We start from the raw sequence: 24783 nt of genomic DNA on the forward strand, positions 1-24783 counted from the left end.
AGTTACAATGCTTCCAATGTATCTACTGTTTAGAGTAGAATGTAAATATGTTTCTTCATTGTAAAATGAAGTAAATAATGTTATCCACCACATAGGATTGTTGTGAGGACCAAATGGGTTAACAAATGTAAAGTGCTTAGAACAATGCTTGGTACATAGTTCCCCTTCAATGAGTATTGGCTATTTAGTATTCATGCATCAAATATCTATTCAGCTTCTACCACATGCCAGGCACTGTTCCAGGGACTGTAGAAACAGCAGTGAGTAAGAGACCGGAAAGATCCCCTGCTCTCACGGAGCTTCCATTCTAGTTTGGGGAGGGAAAAAAACAAAAAAAAAAAAGTATGTCAGATAAGTAAAATGGAGGAAAGTAAAATAGGGTAAAGAAAACTAGAAAGCATAGTGCAGGGGAAGTTGCCATTTTTTAATAGGGTGGGTGGTCAAGGAAGTCCTCTCTGATAAGGTAACATGTGACCAGAGACTTGAAGGAAGTGAGGAAATAAGCTTTGCAATTATCTGGGGGAAGAGTGTCCTAAGAGATTACTGAATCAAAAAAACAGGCTACCAAATAAGAAAGTCTAGGTCCATAATAGGAACAGGGTCACATGGTGAAGAAACCATGCCCCACCAGAGACAGGAATCAGTTCCAGTCAAGTGTTGCTGTGAGGAAATATGGACCCAGTGTTGTCAGTTCTTCTGGGTTTGTTTTTTTATTATTATTATTATATTTTTTGTTTTTGTTTTTTAAAGAGGTGTATCTTGAATTTTGAATTTTACATGTGAACTGGCCTAATGTTTGAAAGACTATGTAGGCATAAATGCATATATATGTTCATCAAAACTCATGTACAAGAATGTTCAGAGGCATTATCTATAATACCCCCAAACTGGAAACTACCCAAGCACCCATCATTAGAATGGATCAGCTATGGCAGTTAGTTTCTACAGAGCAATGAGAAGGAACCAATTACAACTTCACACAACATCAAGGGTGAATCTTACAACATCATGCTGAGTGAGAAAACACCAGTCACAAAACAATTCAAAAACAGGTAAAACTGAGCTGTGGTGTTGAGAGCTAGATGTTGGTTATCCTGGCTGGGTAAGATGCTGGTAACTTTTTTTTTTTCCTTCTTGATTTAGTAGCTGATTTCATGGGTGTGTGTAGTTTAACCTTTTCAAATTGTACAGTCATTTGTGCACTTTCCTATATGCATTTATATTTCACAAAAAGTTAAAACAAAAATGTGGACCAAACAAAGTCTCAGGCTGAATCAGGGCTCTGGGCTTCCAGTCTGCTCTATAATACATAGATTTCTTTAAAGAAAACAGCAGAGAAATTCTTAAAAAACAAACTTATACTTCAAAATGTAAGTAACCCTCTCTGTATGCTTTCTTTGGAAGCTCCTACAAAGCCCGTTAAGGAATTTGTCTTTCCTCTGGGTCATTACCCAGCTTCATGTTTATCCTTAGATGTGATTCAATACTATTATTCATTTTTGTTCTCAAAACTAGAAAAATAAATCTATATATACCATATTATAAGCCATAACTATCAGTAAAGAATACAGAATTGGAAACCACAGATGCAAGAGGAGAACCCAGAGGCAATTTCAAAGCAGGTTGTAGTCTACTTTTAGGCTGAGAGGCTCGTAAAACATAACAGAAATTTCAAGTAGTTGTGAAGAGGCAGTAGGAATCATACTTGGCTGAAATAATCTATCCAGGAAACAGGCATGTCTTAGCCTGGACCATGAGCCATAGATACAGAATCAATTGGGTATAAAAGATAGGTTTTAGGGGCACCTGGCTGGCTGAGTGGGTGGAGCATGTGACTCCTGATGTTGAGGTTGTGGGTTCAAGACCCATGTTGGGTATAGAGATTACTAAGAAATAAAACCTTTTAAAAAAATAAACACAGGTTTTAGAATCTATGTGTTCTGGAGAACTTACCTATAGTCACTGCATAAGAACATCCCAAAGGTGCTTCAATTCAGGTGGCTGATTGAGTCAGGGAAGCTGTTTTAAGTAGAGAAGACCCAGACTATGATTGGTGTATACTGAGGTTTGGCTCTTGGAGGTACCTTGACAAAAACGATTGTTTTACTGACATGGCAGAATTTAGGAACTAACTCACCTTTGGCTCCCAAAAGCAAGGGCCAGGGAAGTAGTAGTATGGGAATGGAAGTTAGAGGAAAATAGAACCTTCTAGAGGAAGTTAAATTGCATACATCAGGACTAAGAAAGTTGTTCCGGGATTGGGAGGGAACCCTAGAAAGGTCTCAATTAGGGCTGCTGAAGAGAAATTCCAGGGGCAAAGAGTCCAAATCTAGCAGAATTGATTGTCTCGGGTAACAACCTTGGTTGTTATTGTAATACATTACAAACTAGGTAAGAATTTCCCCAAGAGGTATCCTAGGGGTGAGGGAATCCGTAATCAACTATACTAGGGAAATTGTCTGAAAATGCAGGCTAGCCTAGCATCCGACTTTCTTCTCAGAGAGGACTATTTCCTCAGGAGTATTGCCCAAAGTGAATCACAACCTCATGCCTATTTTCAGAATTCAGCCTTTTCTTTATCCTTTCCACCTCCTTAATAGTGCTAAAACCTGGACCAGTTATAATTCAGTGAACTGGTAATTCTGTATCTCATGCTTGATTATACTATCTTTATAATCAGATGTTACCAATGCTAGTATTTCCCACCACACAGACTTACCATAGGGCCTTTCATGAAACGGGATAAAATGCCACCACCACAGTGGCAGACCACCTGAACTGAGTATCAATTTCCAAGATAACTGTATTAACATAAGTCTTCCTTCCCTAATGTGGACAGAAGCGTGCAAGAAACTTCACGTGAAGTGGCTTTGAATCTTGATTATTCAAGTATATTGTCCATTTTTTTACTTCAGAATAACTGGGAGTTGTTTTGTTTTGGGGGTGGGAATAGGGAAGGAGCCTAGCAACTGAAAGGAGAAGAATGAGGGAGGGACATAACTAAGGTATGACCGTTGTACAGTTGACTCCAAGGCCTTTGTGGAAACCACATGGCAGGAAGGTTTGGGACATTCACCTTCTACCAGCTAACCTCCAGTCCGGCACTGGATTCCTCTGATGGAAATTCTGAGAAGCTGACGCATGACTCGGCTTTTCCCAGTGGGATGCTCTCAGGAGACAGCCCATGCTGCTGATTCTGCCTAGCTCTGGAGGCAGAGGCAGCAAAAGACTAAGGATTTTTCCCCCTCTTGTATAAATAAGACCAACTACTTGAAATAGAGTACAAAAAAAAAAAAAACACCTAGCCAAAAATGGTCTCTGCTACATTAGTTTAGGTATACGCCTTCTCCAGGAAGTACTCCCATATTTGCTGACCCCTATCCCTAAGCTGGGTCAGGTCCCTGCTCCTTTCTTCTCAGCTCCCAGACAGTAGCTCTGTCGCTGCACTTACCCCAATATGATGATGTTTCAGTATCTCACTAGAAAAGGCTTAACTTTGTTGTGCCTCTCGTAGTCTGCCGAAACCTATGGGCTAATTTGCAGAATAATGTTTTTCAGTGCATGGAATAAAATACATAGGATTACAAAAGAAACCAATTAAATTGAAATATAGTTCTTAACTCCAGACAACCTCTGAAGTATGAAGTCCTTGAGTGCAGGAACTCTGTCTTCATCTCTGTACTGCCAGTGCCTAGCACAAAGCCTGGCACGTAGATGGTACTTATAAATGTTTATTTAATGAATGAACAGAAATATAGATGGCTACTGCCAAGTCAGCCTGAGGAATGATTCATTGCAACTGCTTGTGCACATACCAATGGCTTGCATATTTCTCACGCTGTCTGAGATCATTTAGACCAGGGCTCTGAGGAAACCCCCACACAATAGGTGCCACAGCAGCTAGCAATAATGACAGGCTATTGGAAGACCAGGAAAACAACAAAGCTTGTGTATTTCCACCAGCCAGAATATTCAGATAGTGCAAGTAAACAGGCTCTGTCTTTAGGAGGAAAAGATCTCTTGACTTTGGAAGCATGACGCTCACACTGCTTTAAAACACTACCAACAACAGCTGACAGAAGAAAGAAAGGAACCTGAGCTAGTGTGTGGGTGTTCTCCAGGGCTCCCCCTCTGTCCTGAATCGGACCCTGCATCTCTGGGAAAAAGAAAAGTGTCCCTAAAAACCACGATAGGGGTGACATGTGCCTTCCTAGGGTCAAGTAGCAGTTTTAGGCTTAAACTGAAATTTTGGTTTTGTTTATGTACCATCAGAAAACCTAAAGAAGCAATAATAAAAGCCACTTCCCTCGCTAAAGGGCCAAAGGTTTGTTCTAAGCTGATTGCTACATCTATTGAACATTTTGAAGAGAAAAGTAAAACCCCAGACAATTTTAAAGCTGAAAGCCACAATTATATGGGGTTAAGAAATCTCACCCTTAAGGCTTTTAAGATTGCCCTCCCAAGTTAGAGGGCTTCTTTAGCTATTAAAGCCATCTGAAAGACGGCAGAATGCAGTCTTCACTTGCTTGACAACAAGGTTTCCAACATCTGTTGGAAGAAACATGGCTTCAAGTGGGTGCCCTCTTAAAAAAAAAAAAAAAAAAAAAAAGGAAAGTATAAGCCAAAGTTTTGCTTTTAATTAAAAAACAAAAACAAAAACAAAAAAACCTCCCACTCCTAAGGTGTGTGCTTTCTTTTGACCTCTTTTTCCTTTAAATTGTCTGCAGTTTCCCTATATTTTATCTAGTGCAGTAAACAATGCAATCAAAGAAATAAAAACCAGGGTCCACTCTTGCCCCAAACACTGAAAATGGTCAAAGAGCAGGAATCACAGCACAGAAAATGGCCCAGCTCTAAACATACAAACAAGATAAAAAAAATAATAATAACAACACCCCCCAAAGATATTATTATTGACATTCCTGGTACATTTCCTATAATATAATGTTGCAGACAATGCTTCTTTCCCAGGGAGTCCAGCTCGCTCAGGAGGAGACATCTATTTGTTGCCTCAGGATAGGCTGGGGCTATTGAGTCTTCTCTGCCAAGCCTAAGGTGTTTTTTTTTTTTTTTTTTTTTTTTTTTTTTTTTTTTTTTTTAAGAGCTCAATATCTCACAGAAACATCTGTGGTATAAATGAATCTAAAAGAGGATGAAGGCAGGCAGACACCTGTCACTGTTCTCCAAATCAGCCAAAAAGCTGAAGAGCGTGGGATCCAGGAGACAGATGCCATTAACAGTTGAGGGATGGAAGGGAGAACAAGAGGAAGCACCAAATGGGTGGCTGCTTTTGGTTCCAAAGCCAAAAAAGGGCCCCACCAAAAAGGGCAGCTGGTCTGGATGAGGAACTACCCTGCACCCGGAGTCATGCAATAAAAACTATGGCCTTGGAGCCCCACCTCCATGACAGCCACAGTCCAGGAACCAGAGAAATTTACACCACATCACATAGTTTGCAAATGAATGGATTGATCCTAGTTTAGGGGGGTTAAGTGCTTTGACAAAATTGGGGAAGGAGGGGAAAGTGAGCTTGAAACCCAGATTTCTATTTCTGCAAAGTCACAGGCCCCAGGCCCCTGATGCCACTTGCTCCACGGAGATGTACCCTTCCACTTATTACTGGCCTCTCCTCAAAATGGCACCCATGGTAGTAACCCCTTAGAGATATCAAAAGGCATCAGTTGCACTTCTGGAAGTAAGATAATTTCCTTGCCCCATCTTGACCAAAGCACTTCCCTTTTCAAGCTGCTGCTGGTATGCCACCTTCCCCTCCCAGCACAGTTCAACTTGCTTTTGTTTCAGAGTTTTGCACTAGCCTCTGAGGGCCTTTTCCAGGATACAAAATAAAGTATCCTCTGCATCCATGTGCAGGTGGGTTGCCTTTCAGTGTCAGATCTGCATTCCAGAGTTTGGCCAATGCATCTTTACAAAAATAAAACCGCACGTGTACACAGACAGACTAGCCTGGAAAGGGCTTTCCGGACAGGGTTTCTGGTTGTCTTGATGCCTCGCCTAAAAGAACTAACTTTCTTTGCATGAAAGGATTTAGACATTGAGTGACCTACTCTCAACTTCCAGAAGGACAGCTTGTTTTTGTCCGTTTTTCAATGAGGGGGAGGGAGGGACCCAACATTTTCAGTTAGAACAATGAGATTTTGTTTTAAAAAAAGGATCCTATGTGGAAATGAGTGGGACAATGATAAAAATAAACAAATAATTAAAATTCCAAACCAAAGCATATCTCCTGGCCCTGAGATCCCCAGTTAATCCTCTAAGACCACAATCTCCACATTGTGGACTTGATGCTGGTGGTCTTCCATCTCAGCCACAACTTTCTCCTCAGTCCTCAGCTCTGTCTCCAAAATAACTGCTTTGCCCTCAGTATCCTCAGCCTCTGGGTCTGGGGCTGGGTCAATCTCAATGATGGTCTGCCCATCTTCCGAGGTGCTTTCAACAGCCTGGATTGCCGAGGTCAAGCCGGACTCCATGGCCACCAGCTCCACGGGGCTCACCATGGTGGTCATGTTGCCCAGGGTACTCCCATCCTGCATGGCAGTGGAGCTTAGCAGTGCTAAGCTAGATGAAGGATGGATGGTCACTGTGTCTGGTGAGCTGCTCTTGGCAGAGGAGACCACTGTGGCATAGCGGAAGAGCTGAGGGCCAGAAGGCAGTGTGTGAACAGTCACAGGACTGGAGCCCTGGCTGAGGGTGGCCACTGGAATATTGCCCATGGAAAATGACTGGCCCACTGGGGTGATGGTGATGGGTGAGATGACTGTGAACTGAGGCTGCTGGACTGGAGGAGAAGGGCTCAGGACTGTGGTAGAAGCTGGCCGCTGGAGCCGGGGCCTTTTTGGAGGCTTAGGAGTGCTCACAGGCATCAGTACCACATTTTGAACGGTCTGGGATTTCAGCCTGTGATCCTGAGCTTGCTTCTTCTGCTCTTCCAACTGGCGTTCCAACTCTGTGGAAAAAAAGACAGACTTTGTATGGAGAGAAGTATAGTCTTGGAGAGAGTAAACAGAGTCAGGAAACCTGAGGTCTTGTTCTGGTTTTGCCACTGTGTAGCTTCATTGTTCTCAAAAGAAGAAACCAAACTGGATGATTTAAAAAATGCTTGCAGCCATTGCATTTCATTGCTTAATTATAGGCAGGGCAACGATTCAGAATCTTTCTCGGGCTGTGATCCTACTATAGCTCAACCCTAGAAGCACCTGTGGCATTTTGTCACCTGTCACCAAAATGCAAAACAAGCCTCCAGTTGATTTTACAGCTTATAGATACCCACCTTGGGTCTACAGGTGAAAATAAGGAATATCTGCACAATCCCTTTGGAACTAACATGGGCCTACAGAGGAGCTACAATGGCTGCTCCCCCCTACCCCAAAACCAAAACAAAACAAAACAATGATTCCTAAACTGTTTTTCAAGACAGGATCATCTTGCTGGTAATCTCAGTCTACCAATGGACTTAGTCTACCATTAGCACCCAGAGAAGTATACAGAAAGTTACAGAAGTCCCTAGGAATTACAGAACTAAAAGAGGTCTTAGAGTTTATTTTTTTAATGTTTATTTGAGAGAGAGAGAGAGAGAGAGAGAGAGAGAGAGAGAGAGAGAGAGAGAAAGCAGGCGATGGGGCACAGAGAGAGACAGGGACAGAGGATCAGAAATGGGCTCTGTGCTGACAGCAGTGAGTCCAATACAGGGCTTGAACTCATGAGCCATGAAATCATGACCTGAGCTTAAGTTGGACACTTAATCAACTGAGCCAGCCAGGCACCCCTCTAACACATTAATTTTAACAGGGATCCATAGAAGTAAAGTGACTTAAGGTCTCAGAACTTGGGCCAAGGCAAAAGTCTTCTGATGACCAACCACAGAAGTGGTGGGTGTGCTTTCCCACTACAATATGTCTATCACTATCCCTCTCCCAATGTACAATCCAACCTGGTGACCACTGGTGAGTCTGGTTCTATACCAGAACTTCCTCTATGGCTTAGTACCTGAGAAGCATTCAACAAATAATCAGTTACAACTGTAGGGCACTTTGTTCCCTATGGAACACCAAGAGCGAGTTAATTCCTTGCTTGGAATAAAAGGAATAAGTAGGAATCAAGAACATTCAAAAAATTTTAAATACTGCCTTATAAGTTACACAATACTGCATTTTTTCCATTGTCAGTAGTAAGCAAAGAAATGTGAACCTCAAGAAGATAACAACTACATCTATAATTTTTTAAAAAGTTAAATCAGAGAATATTTTAAGTAACAGCATCCAATGTTTGTGTGCTCAAAATGGTGACATAAGTTGGTATAATCTTGGAAATTTGGCAACAGGTCACAAAAATGCATAAAAAAAATTTTAATACCATTAAAAAAATTTTTTTTAATGTTTATTTATTTTTGAGAGAGAGAGAGAGAGAGAGAGAGAGAGAGAGAGAGAGAGAGAGAGAGAGAGAGACAGGGCACGAGTGGGGAAGGGGCAGAGAGACAGGGAAATACAGACTCCGAAGCAGGCTCCAGACTCTGAGCTGTCAGCACAGAGCCCGACATGGGGCTCGAACTCACAGATCGTGAGATCATGACCTGAGCCCAAGTTGGACACTTAGCCGACTGACCCACCCAGGTGCCCGATTTTTTTTTTAACTTTTTTTTTAATGTTTATTTATTTTTGAGAGAGAGAGAGAGAGAGAGAGAGACAGTTAATACCATTTAACCTGAAGCTTAGTCCTGGGAAGTAGTTTAAAAAAAATTTTTTTTAATTTTTTTAATGTTTATTTATTTTTGAGAGAGAGAGAGAGACAGAGTGTGAGCAGGGGGAGGGGCAGAGAGACAGGGAGACACAGAATATGAAGCAGGCTCCAGGCTCTGAACTGTCAGCACAGAGCCCAACATGGGGCTCGAACCCAAGAACCGTGAGATCATGACCCAAGCCAAAGTCGGAAGCTTAACCGACTGAGCCACCCAGGTGCCCCTAAAAAATTTTTTTTAATGTTTATTCATTTTTGAGAGGTGGGGAGGGGCAGAGAGAAAGGGAGACACAGAATCCAGGCAGGTTCCAGGCTCCAGGCTGCCAGCATAGAGCTGGAACCCATGAACCATGAGATCATGACCTGAGTCAAAGTCAGTCGCTTAACCAAGCCACACAGGCACCCCAATCCTGGGAAGTAGTTTAAAAGAACATAAAAAAGAGGCACCTGGGTGGCTCAGTCCGTTAAGCGTCCAAATCTTGATTTCGGATTAGGTGATGATCTCATGGTTCATGGGTTCAAGCCCCACATCTAGCTCCACACTAAGCCTGTGGAGCCTGCTTGGGATTCTCTCTCTCCACCCCTCCTTCGCTGCCCCTTCTCTACGCATGCGCACGCACACGCTCGTTCTCTCTCTCCCTCTCTCAAAATAAATGAACTTTAAAATATTTAACGTATATTTTATAATACAAAAATAAATTTAAGACAACATAAATTGTTCTTCTCTTGCTGAATAATCTTTTGCCTTTCGGCTTCATGACTATAATATATCTTACATCATTCAAAGGGTGATAATCCATACCTCTGACTTGTTTTATATTTTTCCCCTGCCTTACCTCCCCAAAACTTTTTCTTAATTCTCTCCAGGTATAAGTGACAGCTCCCTTTCTTCTTCTACCATACCCACTATATGCCTCAGTTACTACTGATAATTCCTTGAATTACTTAAAGACCATGTGGAGAGTGGGGCTGTCTCAGTCAACATGATATTTTGAAAACCTAGTCTGGCACTAGCACAAATTAATTACTTGATAAAAAGAGTTAAATTATTTATGTGTTCATAAGTTCTGATTACTGCAAACAATGGAGAAGGTGCTAAATTTATATTTATCAAAAGATGTAGTATCAATAATGTAACAAAGACAAAGGCCAATTTGTTTCTTCTGCCACTAATGTTATTGGATTAATGGAGCAATTGAGCAGACATCTTAATCCTCCAAAAGATACAGAAGGAGGAAGAAAGAAAGAAGCCAGTCCCAACAGAAGTCCAAAAAGAAATGGCAAGACTCAAGGATATTAGTATAATATCATCTAAGAAGAGACAGAAGTTATACACACCTGTCAGAGTGTAGAGAAACTGCTCTTCTCCCTGCTCTACTTGGTTCCTCCTGTTGTCCAAAACCTTCTTTACTGTGTCCATCAGGCCAAATGTATGTGCTACATTGTTGAGAACAGCAGCATCTATTTAAAACAAAGACATGCCTGTCAAGTTAAAACAGAAGTGTTCCCCCAGCTTTCTGTTGTTCTGCTTATAAATATGAAACAACCCAGAAATGATGGGACTATTCTAATTGCATTTCTAAAAAAAATTAGCCAAGATTTATCACATGTATAATTAACTTTGATTTAATTGTTACAAATTTATACATATTTCCATATAAATAAATACAGAAATAAGAAAAAAATCCTGACTTTTGGTTTAGAAAACACGGTGACTGTGCTAGATAGAACTAAGTTTGAATCTTGGGTTTACAATTTCTTCCTATCTGTATGAACTTGGATAAGTCATTTCAGTCCTTAGTTTTCTCATCAGAAACAAAGGGGATTAATAATACTTACTTGGCAAGACAGATACGAAGATTAGAAATATCATATTTTAAGTGTGGAATGGGAACTAGTATGCAAGGTTATTCATAGTATTATCTCTGTTCCTTTTTATACAAAACTTCTTGAAAGAGTTGTCACTAGTTGTGGTCATTACTTCCTTAACTCAGATCACTTCTCCACCTACAACTCTTTTCCAGTCATCTCATCCAGTTCCATGCTTTTAAATAACACATGCATGCTGAGAACTCCCACATGCAGGTCTCCAGCCCTGACTTCTTTCCTGCATACCAGATTCATAATTCCATCTAGCTCAGTGACATCTCCATTTGAAGGCCTCATAAGCATTTAGCAAGTCAAAATTCAGTTTTTTCTTTTTTTTTAAGTAAGTTCTATGCTTAACATGGGGCTTGAACTCATGACCCTGAGATCACAAGTCACATGCTCTGACTGAGCCAGCCAGATGTCTCAACTCAAAACTAATTTTGAGGGGCACCTGGGTGGCTCAGTTGGTTAAGTGTCCGACTCTTGATTTCAGTTCAGGACATCATCTCGCAGTTCGTGGGATCAAGCCCTGCGTTGGGTACCACACTGACAGTGCAGAGCCTGCTTGGGATTCTTTCTCTCCCTCTCTCTCTGCCCGTCTCTCTGTCTCTCTCAAAATAAACTTAAAAAGTTTTAAAAACAAACAAACAAATTTTGAGGGGCACCTGGCTGGCTCAGTTGGAAAAGAATGTAACTCCCGATCTTAGGGTCACGAGCTCAAGCCCCACAATGGGCATGGAGCCTAACTGGGGGGAAAAAAAAAAAAAAAGCAGGGGTGCCTGAGTGACTCAGTTGGTTAAGCATCTGACTTTGACTCAGGTCATAATCTGACAGTTCGTGAGTTCAAGCCCCATATCAGGCTCTGTGCTGACAGCTCAGAGCCTGGAGCCTGCCACAGACTCTGTCCCTTTCTCTCTCTGTCCCTCCCCCACACTCACTTGCTCTCTCTCTCTCTCTCTCTCTCTCAAAATAAACATTTAAAAACAAAAACAAGGGGCGCCTGGGTGGCGCAGTCGGTTAAGCGTCCGACTTCAGCCAGGTCACGATCTCGCGGTCCGTGAGTTCGAGCCCCGCGTCAGGCTCTGGGCTGATGGCTCGGAGCCTGGAGCCTGTTTCTGATTCTGTGTCTCCCTCTCTCTCTGCCCCTCCCCCGTTCATGCTCTGTCTCTCTCTGTCCCAAAAATAAATTAAAAACGTTGAAAAAAAAAATTTAAAAACAAAAACAAAAACTTGATGTCCTCTCCCACTGATCTTCATCTCAGGAAATGGTATCATCATTCATGGCTCAGGCCAAAAATGTATGAGTCCTCCTGGATTTCTTTCTTTCTCTTTTACCCTATATCCAATCCATCAGCAAGACCTGTCAGTTCCACATTCAAAATATATTCTCAATATGATTACTTCTTGCCAGATCTACCACTATTCACCCTAATCCATGCCACCATAATCTCTTGTCTAGATCAATTCCTTCAGAAGTCTCCCAAATGATTTCTTGCTCCATACAGTCTGTTCTCCATATAGCAACGAAAGTGATCTTTTAAAAATCTAAAATATATAAATATGTAAAAAATTATAAATAGGGGCACCTGGGTGGCTCAGGCAGTTAAGCATCTGTCTTCAGCTCAGGTCATGACCTCACAGTTTGTAGGTTCAAGCCCTGCATCAAGCTCTGGGCTGACAGCTCAAAGCCTGGAGCCTGCTTCAGATTCTGTGTCTCCCTCTTTTTGCCCCTCCCCCGCTTGCGCGCGCACTCTCTCTCTCTCTCTCTCTCTCTCTCTCAAAAATAAACATTAAAAAAATTTATATTTGTAAATTTATATATGTAAATAAATAAATAAATCTGGTGCACCTGGGTGGCTCCGTCAGTTAAGTGTGTGACTCTTTTTTTTTTTTTAATTTTTTTTAACGTTTATTTATTTATTTTTATTTTTTTTTTTCACGTTTATTTATTTTTGAGACAGAGAGAGACAGAGCATGAACGGGGGAGGGTCACAGAGAGAGGGAGACACAGAATCCGAAACAGGCTCCAGGCTCTGAGCTGTCAGCACAGAGCCCGACGCAGGGCTCGAACCCACGGACCGGGAGATCATGACCTGAGCCAAAGTCGGACGCTTAACCGACCGAGCCACCCAGGCGCCCCTATTTATTTTTGAGAGGGAGAGAGACAGAGAGAGAAAGGCAGAGTGTGAGCAGGGGAGGGGCACAAAGCGAGGGAGACATAGAATCCAAAGCAGGCTCCAGGCTCCGAGCTGTCAGCGCAGAGCGCAACACGGGGCTTCAACCCACGAAGCATGAGATCATGACCTGAGCCAAACTCGGATGCTTAACTGACTGAGCCACCAAGGTGCCCCAAGCGTGTGACTTTTGATCTTACTTCAGGTCTTGATCTCAAGGTTGTGAGTCAAGCCCCATGTTGGGCTCTGTGCTGGGCATGAAGCCTACTTAAAAAATAAAAAATAGGGGCACCTGGGTGGCTCAGTCGGTTGAGTGTCCAGCTTTTGATCTCAACTTAGGTTATGATCTCACAGTTTGTGAAATCCAGTCCTGGGTAGAGCTCTGTGCTGACATTGTGGAGCCTACTTGGGTCTCTCTCTCTTCCTTTCTCTGTCCCTCCCCTGTTCCCATTCTCTCTCCCTCTCTTTCAAAATAATTAAATAAACATTAAAAAATACTAATAAAAATTTAAGAATATAAATCTTATTACATCACTCTCTTGCTCAAAATCATTATGATGGCTTAGCATCACCTTAAAATAAAACCAAAGTTCTAACAAAGCTTATCTAAACTTTGCTCCCTATTCCTCTCCAGCCTCATCACCTATCACTTTTGTATCTTATTCTACTGTGGTGGAATCAGTGCTTCTATAATGCTTTAAACGTATCAGGCCTATTGCAACTTCAAAGTCTTTGTTCCTTCTGCCTAGAATGTTCCTTCTCCCAGCTCGTCACGAGACCTTCCTTGACCACCCTATCTAAAAGAGTCATCCCTGCTTTCTATATTACTTGCTTTTTTTTTTTACACTCCAAGCACATAAAGTTTTACTGTAAAGTTTAAGTGTATTTATATAACGTATGAATTATAAAGACACAATAAGATAATAATAAGACACAACTAACAACTTTAAGATCTCACTGACACACAAGGTTATGAGATATCATTATGACCCCCCTCTCTTTTAAGTAAACTCTACCCCCAATGTAGGGCTCAAACCCAAGACCTCGAGATTAAGAGTCACATGCTCCACTGACTGAGCCAGCCAGGCGCCCCATCATCATGACCCTTTTGTATCAGATGATTAGAACATCCTTTTACATTATGCACAGCAGCAAGAACCGTATGGGTATTCAGAAACAGCTATTAACTGAACACAATAGTTCTGGAAACCTTAAACTAATAGAAGATGAGACTTGTCTAAAACCAGATAGATTTTCCCCAATTTTTAGACTGACTCACACTCTCCCTCTCTCTCTCTCCCCATATATATATAAATATGCAATAGAGAGCATGCTTTCTGGCACCATTTATAAAGGCAAAAATTACCTATGGAAAAAGCATGACCAGACTTGAGTTCAAAACCTCATTATGAACTATGGACAAACAACCTTTATGAGCCTTAGTTTCCTAATCTGTAAAATTAGGATCATAATGCCTATATGCCAGTGTTTTCATGAGGCTAACAAGATCTGTCTATAGTTGTTAACATTTAATAAAATGATCACTATTGCTAGAATTGGTGTACTTACCTGTTACCTGGAAGGGAGCCTGAATGAGCCGTTGCTGAACTCCCCTGAGTAGCTCCTCTATTTCCTTCTGTATATTGCAGACAACCTCTTCCATCAGTCCTACATCAGCTATTCCTTTCCAGAACATCAAAGTGTCCTCTGACACAAGAGGGATAAGACAGAGGGTAAACAAGGGATGCTACATACACCTAGGCACATGTCTACAAGTTAAACTCGAAATTACTTCAATTTGAAATAATTTCTTGTTGGGCCATTTCTCGGAAAAGGGAAGAAGCTTTTAGGGTACCGGCTGCCTCCTTGAGTTGGCACCCAGTTATTTGGCCTCTTTGGCAACATAGGGACTTGAGATAATTGTCTCAATTTGTCATGGCTCTGGCTATAGGGGGCAGGTATCTTCCTCTAATAAAGATATTACATTAAACAAATATTAAATATTATTTATTTAAATAATTTAAAATTAAATAGTATTTAATATCTTAAAAGTTAAACAATAAAGATATTAAATTAAAGATATACAGTTAAGCCTTGTACAACTCGGTTTGAACTGTGAGCGTTCACTCATATACGGATTTTTTTTAATAATGCAGTACAAGTGATGTAAATTTATTTTTTCTTATGATTTTCTTAATAACATTTTCTTTTCTCTATCTTACTTTATTGTAAGAATATAGTATATAATACATATGACATATGCTAATTGACTATGTTTTCAGTAAGGCTTGTAAAGTTCTCAGGGGAGGGGTCAAAATTTACACACAGATTTTCAACTGCACAGGGGGTTGGTGTCCCTAACTGCCACGTTGCTCAAAGGTCAACTATACTCCCTCTAGTACTATACTTGCAAAAATAAAATGAGACAGCTGAATAGGGGGGATTATAAGCTCCCTGAGGGCAGAGGCTATGCCTTTTCATCTATGTTGGCAACAGTGTCAACTGAAAATAGGCAGCAATAAATACTGTTTAAGTGAATTAACGAATGGAGGATGATGTGAAACATCTCCTGGTCCCCTGTAAGTGAATCATTATTAATCATCATCCTCTATACCACCTGCTACCTAATTTTTTCTTCTAACATCTTGCTGCTTGGTTTATCTAAGAAACGTTCCAAAGTTGGAGGCTGACAGGATGAAAAGCATTGGACTACAGAGTCAAACAGCTGAATTCAGCTCTGACACTACTGGTGGTGTGACAGGTCTTAGGCAAGCTGCTGAACCCTTCTGAATCTCAATTTCTTCCTATGTAAAATGTGACTGTGCAGGGCTGTTGTTGCATGCATTAAAATACAATGTTTGCAGCTATAATTAGTATTAATATGCATGAGAAAAACCAGCAAAAGTAATTAAGAGGCCTTCTGTGTCCATAATCATAATGGTGAGAAGGGGCACAAAACCCTGCAAGATATCTCAGCCTCATAGTAAAGTACCTGAAATTTCCTCTGAGTCTTTCTTCACACCCTCCTCTGTAGCCATGGTGACAGCAGCAGTGAGAGCTGAGTTCCATTCCAGCCCTGCCTCTTCCATGCTCTCTTCCGAGATGGCAATCTGTGTGATGCTACCTAAAAGCAGTCCATTAGAGGTAAAGTCAGTGAATTTCATGAAAAAGTCATAGCTATCCTTTATCTCATATAGCTAAAAAAAAAAAAAAAACAACCCTGTTATTTTAACATTCTGGCCTTTTGCCTGTAGGTCCATATATTAAAAACTAGAATTGTGGGGCGCCTGGGTGGCTCAGTCGGTTGAGCATCCGACTTCGGCTCAGGTCACGATCTCGCGGTCCGTGAGTTCGAGCCCCGCGTCGGGCTCTGGGCTGATGGCTCAGAGCCTGGAGCCTGTTTCCGATTCTGTGTCTCCCTCTCTCTCTGCCCCTCCCCCGTTCATGCTCTGTCTCTCTCTGTCTCAAAAATAAATAAACGTTAAAAAAAAAAAATTAAAAAAAAAAAAACTAGAATTGTAAGCAAGGATGAATATTGGATTTTTTTCTTTAATGTTTGTTTATTTTTGAGAGAGAGGGAGAGAATGCGTGCACATGTGCAAGCAGGGGAGGGGCTGAGAGAGAGAAAGACAGAGTATCTGAAGCAGGCTCTGTGCTAAGAGCAGAGAGTCTGATGCGGGGCTCAAACTCATGAACCCGTGAGACCATGACCTGAGCCAAAGTCAGACACTTAAAACAACTGAGCCATCCAGGTGCCCCAAATGCTGAATTTTCTAAAGAAAACCTGCCTTGCAAAAGAGAATCCTTTCTTCTTACTCTGAATAGAAAGTGAAAGATAACTTACAAAATCACAAAAGAGCAATTTGCTCCCTGAGCAGGTATGTTTTTGAAAGACTGAAAGAGAGCACAATTGCCAGGCTGTCTCCCCCAGACTTAGTGAGGATAAGAAGAATCTAAAATGATTTAAGAGAAAAGTATGGTGCTTAGTCAAGAGCCCTACTACAAGCATGTTTGATACTAACCATCTAGAATATCAAAAGTTGCTGTCGTTTATTTATCAGGCTATATAAGAGAAAGCAAGAGAAATGAGACCAAAACAAATCAGAGAAGAAGAGATCCATGAATACCAGATTCACAGATAAAAATAAATTTTGCTATTAATATTGTATAATAACATTTTATTTTTTAATGTTTATTTTCGAGAGAGAGTGGGGGAGGGGGAGAGAGACAGAGAGAGAGACAAAGAATTCGAAGCAGGCTCTGTGCTGACAGCAGAGAACCCAACGTGGGGCTTGAACTCATGAACTGTGAGATCATGACCTGAGCCTAAGTCAGAGGCTGAGTTAACCGACTGAGCCACCCAGGTGCCCCTATTATTTATTTATTTATTTTTTTAACATTTACTTATTTTTGAGAGACAGAGGGAGACAGCATGAGCAGGGGAGGGGAGCAGGGGAGGGGCAAAGAGAGGGGAAACACAGAATCTGAAGCAGGCTCCAGGCTCTGAGCTGTCACACAGAGCCCAGCGTGGGGCTCAAACTCACAAACCGCGAGATCATGACCTGAGCTAAAGTCGGACACTTAACCAACTGAGCCACCCAGGCGCCCCTTATTTTTTTATTTTTTATTTTTTTAAGCAATCTCTCCACCCAACATGGGGCTCAAACTCACAACCCCAAGATCAGGAGTTGCATGCTCTACCAACTGAGCCAGCCAGGCACCCCTCATATATTAGGATTTTAAACAAAGACAATTGAGAAAAATCAAACTGATCCAGGTAGATATATGGACAAGTATGGACTCCCCATGCTAGAGGATATCAATAATGAAGCAAAAAAGTAATATTGATATGGACAATCAAAACTAAAGGAATTTTTGCCAAATAAAAAGGAAGTAAATAATTTCATCGTTTTTACTTTCCAAGTGGAAGAATCACATGACCAAAAATTCAAACAGCTAGACATTTTATACTTTCCTAAAGGGAACTTAAGTTCCAAGAGATTTGGCTTCTACTCACCCAGTGGTTACTCACAGAATATTAGAGCTGACCACAAGAAACCTTGAGAGGTCATTTTTTAAAAATGTACTTCCCTTATATCCATTAGTGTCCTTGTGACTCTGTGAAACACATATGTAAGTCTTCTGGAAGTAGCTGAGACAGTCTAAGAATCTTAGCTGTGCTAAGTCTTCAGATGGACTAACTGAATCCTTTTTTTTTCCCCTAAATTTGTTTGTTTGTTTAAGTAATCTCTACACCCAGCGTGGGGCTCGAACTCATGACCCTGAGATTAAGAGTTGTGCACTCTTCCAACTGAGCCAGCCAGGTGCCCTGGGACTAACTGAATCCCTAATAATTATCTCACATGAGTCCATCTTCCTTGGAGATAGAGAGCTCTAATCCCAAGGTCAGTGATACCAAAATTAAGTGTATGCCCATCCTGCCTCATTTGTGAGGAAGCCTCAACATGATTATATGGATCCTTTCCAGGCAGAGCTCCTTGATCCTTATATCAGAGTCTCTAGAGTCCGGTCCAGCCAACCATACATTATCTTTGATACATCTCAGCTCAACAGTTGAAAATCATTCATTATTTTAATCCACCTTCCTGCCTTGACCACTAGTAGAGCAAAGGATTTTCAAAACAATCTAATTTCAAAGATCCGCCAAGTGGCACCAAAGTGAAACCACTGAATAAGCATAATAACCACTGAACCATCTTTCTAATGTTCACCATGCATTATAGGAAAGAAACACGGAAGGAGGTCTGGACAACAGGAATCATCTAGGAGAAAACAGATCTATTTCTAAAGCATGGAAGTGTACCCAAGATTAGCATACTTTACAGGGACAACAATGCTCATGAGAATTGAAATTAGGAAACACAAAAGAGAAATAAGGGGAAAGTGTTACTAAAAAACACAGTGGGTTTTCAGGTGGTTTCCTACCCCCTACCATCGGCCGAAGTGGGTGTCTGCACCACACTTGTCTGCTGTCCTGGCACCGGAGCTCTTGCACTGCTGATAAGAAGATCAAATTTGGTGCTTCTGCAGGTATTGGAGCAAACCTTGTCATGTTGGTAAAAATCAATCTGTCCGGAGTCCATCATTTTCCTGTGCAAAGGGAGACAGGAAGTATCAGTTCAGCCTGCACTTCATCTAGATAGAACTAGGCCTCTGGGACAAAGAAGGACAAAGTTGCTGAGTCTACTCTATAGATTAGCATTAAGTCATTAGGTTGCAAAAATTCTACTTGGGATTATAATTTTCATTGGTCCCACCCACATTCCTAGTCTGCTCATTATGAGTATTCTCTCATTTCCCATTATCACCAAGCTTTAGGTCCACACTCCTGACAACAGCCGAGTTTCCCCATAGAATCTCACTGAAACCAAACCCAAAAGGGAAAAGACTAGTTCATATCCCAGCACAACTGAGAAATGCTACAGGGGAATAAGAATTTTGTGATGAGATTCTGATGTATTAGTATTCCTAGACCAGCAAGATCTGTTGCCACTTTTGGAGACATAAAACTTCAGCAATTACTTTCCTTAAAAAAAAAGGTAGCAACTCTCCTATAAACACAGAGCAAAGATGGATAGCAACTCTCCTATAATACAGAGCAAAGTTGATTATACTAAACCCTACTATAAATTGCCCTTATAACTGGATTCACAAGAGATTGTTATTATAGGCTATGAACAAACCCATGGGTTATTTTAATTATAGTATACTCTATGTTATAACATGACTTGGCTTTCACTAAAGATCTTTCAAGCATTCTAATTCCTTTTTACATTTGGGGAAAGTTGGCATGTGCTTGTTTTTTTGGGCAAAAAAGAACCGGCCAAGAACAACAAAAATAAAAGTTAAAAGTATTCCTTCCCAATTTCCTTCAACCACTGATTTCTGCATACAAATCATCGGTAATGAAAATTTTTTTAATGTGTCTCTATTAAAATAATATTTGAAGAAAAAATTAACATTTCCTGTGGAAAATACAGAAAACTATAAAGAAAACAGCTGCCATTTAAAGAATCTGACAACACAGAGATAACTAACATTTTGGCATATTTTCTTCTACTAAAGTTTACATACATAGGTGTCTAGGTTTTTTTGTTTTTATTGAGAGAGAGAGTAAGCATGCATGTGAGCAGGGAAAGGGTAGAGAGGGAGAGAGAGAACCTCAAGCAGTCTCCACACTGTCAGCAGGGAGCCCCACCTGGGGCTTGATCCCATGAACTGAGATCATGACCTGAGCCGAAATCAAGAGTCAGACGTTTGACCGACTGAGCATTCCCATACGTGTGTTTTTTAACACAACTAAAATCACATTAATTGTGATTAAACACACATATGTGTCATCACATTGTTTAATCAATTGCGTGTGTGTGTAGACACACACATACACACACACACACACACACACACACACACACTTTTTTAAGTAATCTCTACACCCAGTGTGGGGCTTGAACTCACAACCCTGAGATCAAGAGTCACAGGTTCCACTGACTGAGCCAGCCAGGTGCCCCCAATGCTATGTTTTGTTTTCTTTCTTTCATTACATCATAAGCAGTTTTCCATGTAAAAACTCTTCAGAAATATGTTATTTTATTTTTTTTTTAATTTTTTTTTAATGTTTATTTATTTTTGAGACAGAGAGAGACAGAGCATGAATGGGGGAGGGGCAGAGAGAGAGGGAGACACAGAATCGGAAGCAGGCTCCAGGCTCCGAGCCATCAGCCCAGAGCCCAACGCGGGGCTCGAACTCACGAACCACGAGATCGTGACCTGAGCCGAAGTCGGACGCTCAACCGACTGAGCCACCCAGGCGCCCCATCTTCAGAAATATTTTAATGACCCAGGGGCACCTGGGTCAGTGGAGCATGCAACTCTTGATCTTGGGGGTTGTGAGTTGGAGCCCCAGGTTGGGTGAGGAGATTACTTAAAAGTAAAATCTTAATTAAGAGGTGCCTAGGGGGCTCCTGGGTGGCTCAGTCGGTTAAACATCTGACTTTGGCTCAGGTCATGATCTCACAGTTTGTGGGTTCAAGCCCCACGTCAGGCTCTGTCTTGACAGCTTGGAGCCTGGAGCCTGGAGCCTGCTTTGGAGTCTGTGTCTTCCTCTCTCTCTCTACTCCTCCCCCACTAATGCTCTCTCTCTCTGTCTCAAAAATAAATAAATATTAAAAAAAAAAAAAATTAAGAGGTGCCTGGGTGGCTCAGTTGGTTGAGTGGCGGACTCTTGATTTTGGCTCCTGGGGATGGAGCCCTGCACTGGGTTCTGCACTGAGTGCAGAGCCTACTTGGGATTCTCTCTACCTCTGCCCCTTCCCCCACCCCCACTTGCTCACTTGCTCTCAAAAAAAAAAAAAAAAAAAAAAAAAATTAGGGGCACCTGGGTGGCTCGGTTAAGCGTCCAACTTTGGCTCAGGTCATGATCTCACAGTTCATGAGTTCAAGCCGCACATCAGGCTCTGTGCTGACAGCTCAGAACCTGGAGCTTGCTTTGGATTGTGTCTCCCTCTCTCTCTGCTTCTCCCCTGCTTGAACTCTGTCTCTCTCTCAGAAATAAACGTTAAAAAAAATTTTTAATTAAATTAAATTTAAAAATAAATAAAATTTTGGGGCACCTGGATGGCTCAGTTGGTTAAGTGCCTGACTTCAGCTCAGGCCATGATTTCATGCTTCGTGAGTTCAAGTCCCACATTGGGCTCTACGCCGACAGTGCAAAGCCTGCTTGGGATTCTCTTTCTCCCTTTCCCTCTGCCCCTCCCCCACTCACTCTCTCAAAATAAATAATAAACTTAAAAATAAACAAATAAAGTAAAATCTTTTAAAAAATGACCTCAGGGTGCCTGGGTGGCTCAGTTGGTTAAGCGACTGACTTCGGCTCAAGTCATGGTCTCACAGTTCATCGGTTCGAGCCCTGCATCGGGCTCTGTGCTGACAAATCAGAGCCTGGAACCTGCTTCAGATTCTGCGTCTCCCTCTCTCTCTCTCTGCCCCTCCCCCACTCGTGTTCTCAGAAATGAACATTAAAAAAATTTTTTTTAATTACCTCATTTTTTAATGACATCATAATATCTCATAGTATATACTCATATATATTTAGATGAGCCACAAGTTTTTTAGATATACCTTGAATATATATTAAAGCAGACTATAATTTTCAACATAATAAATAACGTTGCAATGAACATTTTTTTAAAATATTTTTGACCTTTATTTATTTTTAGTGACAGAGAGAGACAGAGCATGAGCAGGAGAGGGGCAGACAGAAGGAGACACAGAATCCAAAGCAGGCTCCAGGCTCTGAGCTGTCAGCACAGAGCCCGATGCAGGGCTTGAACGCACAAAGTGTGAGATATGACCTGAGCTGAAGTCGGATGCTCAACCAACTGAGTCACCCATGGGCCCCTGCAATGAACATTTTTATGCCTGAATCTCTACAAGCACTATAGATTTTTCTTAGGACAGATTCCTTAAAAAGAATTAAAGACAGGGGCACCTGGATGGCTCAGTCAGTTGAGTGGCGCCTGGACGGCTCAGTCAGTTGAGTGACCAACTTCAGCTCAGGTCATGATCTCATGGTTCATGAGTTCAAGCTCCGCATTGGGCTCTCTGCTTGTCAGCATAGAGCCCACCCCACTTTGCTTTGGATCCTCTGTCTGTCACACTATCTCCCCCTCCTCCACTCAAGCTCTCTCTCTCAAAAATAAATAAACATTAATTAAAAAAAAAATTAAAGATAAAGAGTAAGATGTTCTCAAAGCTGTTGATACATGTTCTGTGGGGCACTTTCCATTCTTGACCACAATTTAAAATTTTTTATCAGTAAGTGAGTGCTCAAGAATTACCAAATAATGTTAATCTTCACGGGGGGTGGGGGGATTGCAATAATAAATTTGCTGTATAAAGAGATGGGGGTGATGGTATTACACATCCTTTTTTTGTTTTTTACTTTTTTTTAAATGTTTACTTATTAATTTTGAGAGAGAGGGAGGAGAGACAGAGAGAGCACTCACACGGGGGAGGGGCAGAGAGTAAAGGAGAGAATCCCAAGCAGGCTCCATGCTGTCAGCACAGAGCCCAACAAGGGGTTCAAACTCATGAACTGTGAGATCATGACCTGAGCCGAGATCAAGAGTCCAATGCTTAACTGACTGAGCCACCCAGGTGCTCCTAATTTTATTTTCATGTTTATTTATTTATTTTGAAAGAGAAAAAGAACCTGAATGGGGGCGAGGTAGAGAGAGATAGAGAGAGATTTCAGAAATCTCAAGCAGGCTCTGTGCTGTCAGCGCAGAGCCCAATGTGGGGTTTGAGCTCACCAACCATGAGATCCTGATCTGAGCTCAAATCAAGAGTCAGACACTCAAGTGACTCAGCTACACAGGTGCCCCATTTTTTAAAAATAAGGCTTCATGCCCAGCATGGAGCCCAACATGGGGAGTGAACTCACACACTAAGATCAAGACCTGAGCAGAGATCAAGAATCGGACGCTTAACTGACTGGGCCACCCCTGCATCTCAAGGGCATTACACAGTCTGAAGTTTATTTCTGTGGTTCAATGATGGCAAAGATTGCATTCACTAAACATGACTGTTACTTATCAACAGCACCCTCCATTTTACCATATTATCCCAGAACTTGTCAGCCTACACTTTTCCATGGTCATCATGCTTCCTCAGCACCAGGCTTAGCTCTGCCTGCCCTTGGTGATCTCAAGTAGGACTGTCATCTACTCCCAAACTTCTCTGTCCAGAAAGGATCCTAACATCCTGACATTAGAAAAAATTTGCCTTAAATGCTGGGAAGAATTAATTTAATTCAATCTTCCTTTTCTTACAGGGATTTTAAGAACAAGCTGGGGTGCCTGGGTGGCTTAGTTGATTGAGCATCCAACTCTTGGTTTCAGTTCAGGTCATTATCTCATGGTTCATGGGTTCAAGCCCCATATCAGGCTTTGTGCTGACAGTGCGGAACCTGCTTAGGATTCTCTCTCTCTCTCTTTTGCTCTCTGCCCCTCCCCTGCTTGTACTCTCTCTGTTTCAAAATACATAAACTTAAAAAAAAAATGAAGAACAAACTGATGAAAGTCAATACATGGGTTGCTCAAGCCAATTCTTCAGAGAAATAAAAATTTCAAACTGAAGAGAAAATATGGAATTATCTGTATTCTACCATGATTAAGTGCCCCAAAGTCAGTTGAAAGGTATGTGCTTATTTTTTTAAATTTTTTAATTTTTTAAAGTAATCTAGTAAATTAAACAAACAAACAAACAAACAAAAAGTAATCTCTGTACTCAACGTGAAGCTCTGAGATCAAGAGGTGCACACTCTTCTGACTGAGCCTGCCAGGCACCCTGGTGTGTGCTTGTTAAAAGCTCACCTGAGCATGATTCCACCCAGACGAATGGCTCTCTTCCAGTCCTTTAGGGTAGACTTGCCAGCCAGATGAACAAAATGCTTGGGGCTGATCAACTGATCATTGAACTAAAGGAAAAGGAAAAAATCAAAAATAAATCAAGGTCAACTGACGCAGGCCAAGAGGGAAAGAAAGGTAACTCTACTTGTTACATACGAAAAGTGCCCAGATGGCATCTTAAGTCATAGCCTTGTATCTTCCAGCCTTCTGCCCTGTTGTGCCAGAGAAGATGACCCTTCCCTGGGCATAGTGCCCTGTCTTGGTACAAAGCTACAGAAGACACGAGGATGATCAGAGATTAATATACTGATTAACATCTGAAATCCATTTATGCCCTAAATCAGGTACTTGGGTTCAATGTTGCAAAGGCTGTTTAAATAAACTGAAATAACCTACCTAGCCCTAATGACAAGATTCAAGATATGGTGGAAAGACTAGCATAGAAACCATTATCACTGCAGAGCTTCAAAATTCTGCAATCCTTCATGATTCTAGGATGATACCAAAGGTGGTGGGTGACTACTATCTATGGGTACCGTCGTGACTACCACTGGAGA

At 41.5% G+C, this 24783-nt stretch overlaps 1 protein-coding gene across 6 annotated transcripts in view; it reads right to left on the reverse strand.

Moving 5' to 3' along the window:
* Positions 1 to 403: 403 nt before the first annotated feature.
* Positions 404 to 24783, reverse strand: part of GMEB1 (glucocorticoid modulatory element binding protein 1) — a 41639-nt gene continuing 17259 nt past the window's right edge. For all 6 annotated transcript variants that reach the window (XM_058718370.1, XM_058718373.1, XM_058718372.1 and 3 more), the window contains 6 exons: positions 24191 to 24294; positions 18748 to 18905; positions 15787 to 15918; positions 14364 to 14501; positions 10090 to 10212; positions 404 to 6964 (listed from right to left, as the gene is read on the reverse strand). In XM_058718370.1, coding sequence (XP_058574353.1) covers positions 6264 to 6964; positions 10090 to 10212; positions 14364 to 14501; positions 15787 to 15918; positions 18748 to 18905; positions 24191 to 24294 — 1356 coding nt within the window. In that variant the 3' untranslated portion in view covers positions 404 to 6263. The remainder of the gene's footprint in view (positions 6965 to 10089; positions 10213 to 14363; positions 14502 to 15786; positions 15919 to 18747; positions 18906 to 24190; positions 24295 to 24783) is intronic.

The sequence above is a fragment of the Neofelis nebulosa genome, chromosome 2, assembly GCF_028018385.1.
Source record: "Neofelis nebulosa isolate mNeoNeb1 chromosome 2, mNeoNeb1.pri, whole genome shotgun sequence".
NCBI lineage: Eukaryota > Metazoa > Chordata > Mammalia > Carnivora > Felidae > Neofelis > Neofelis nebulosa.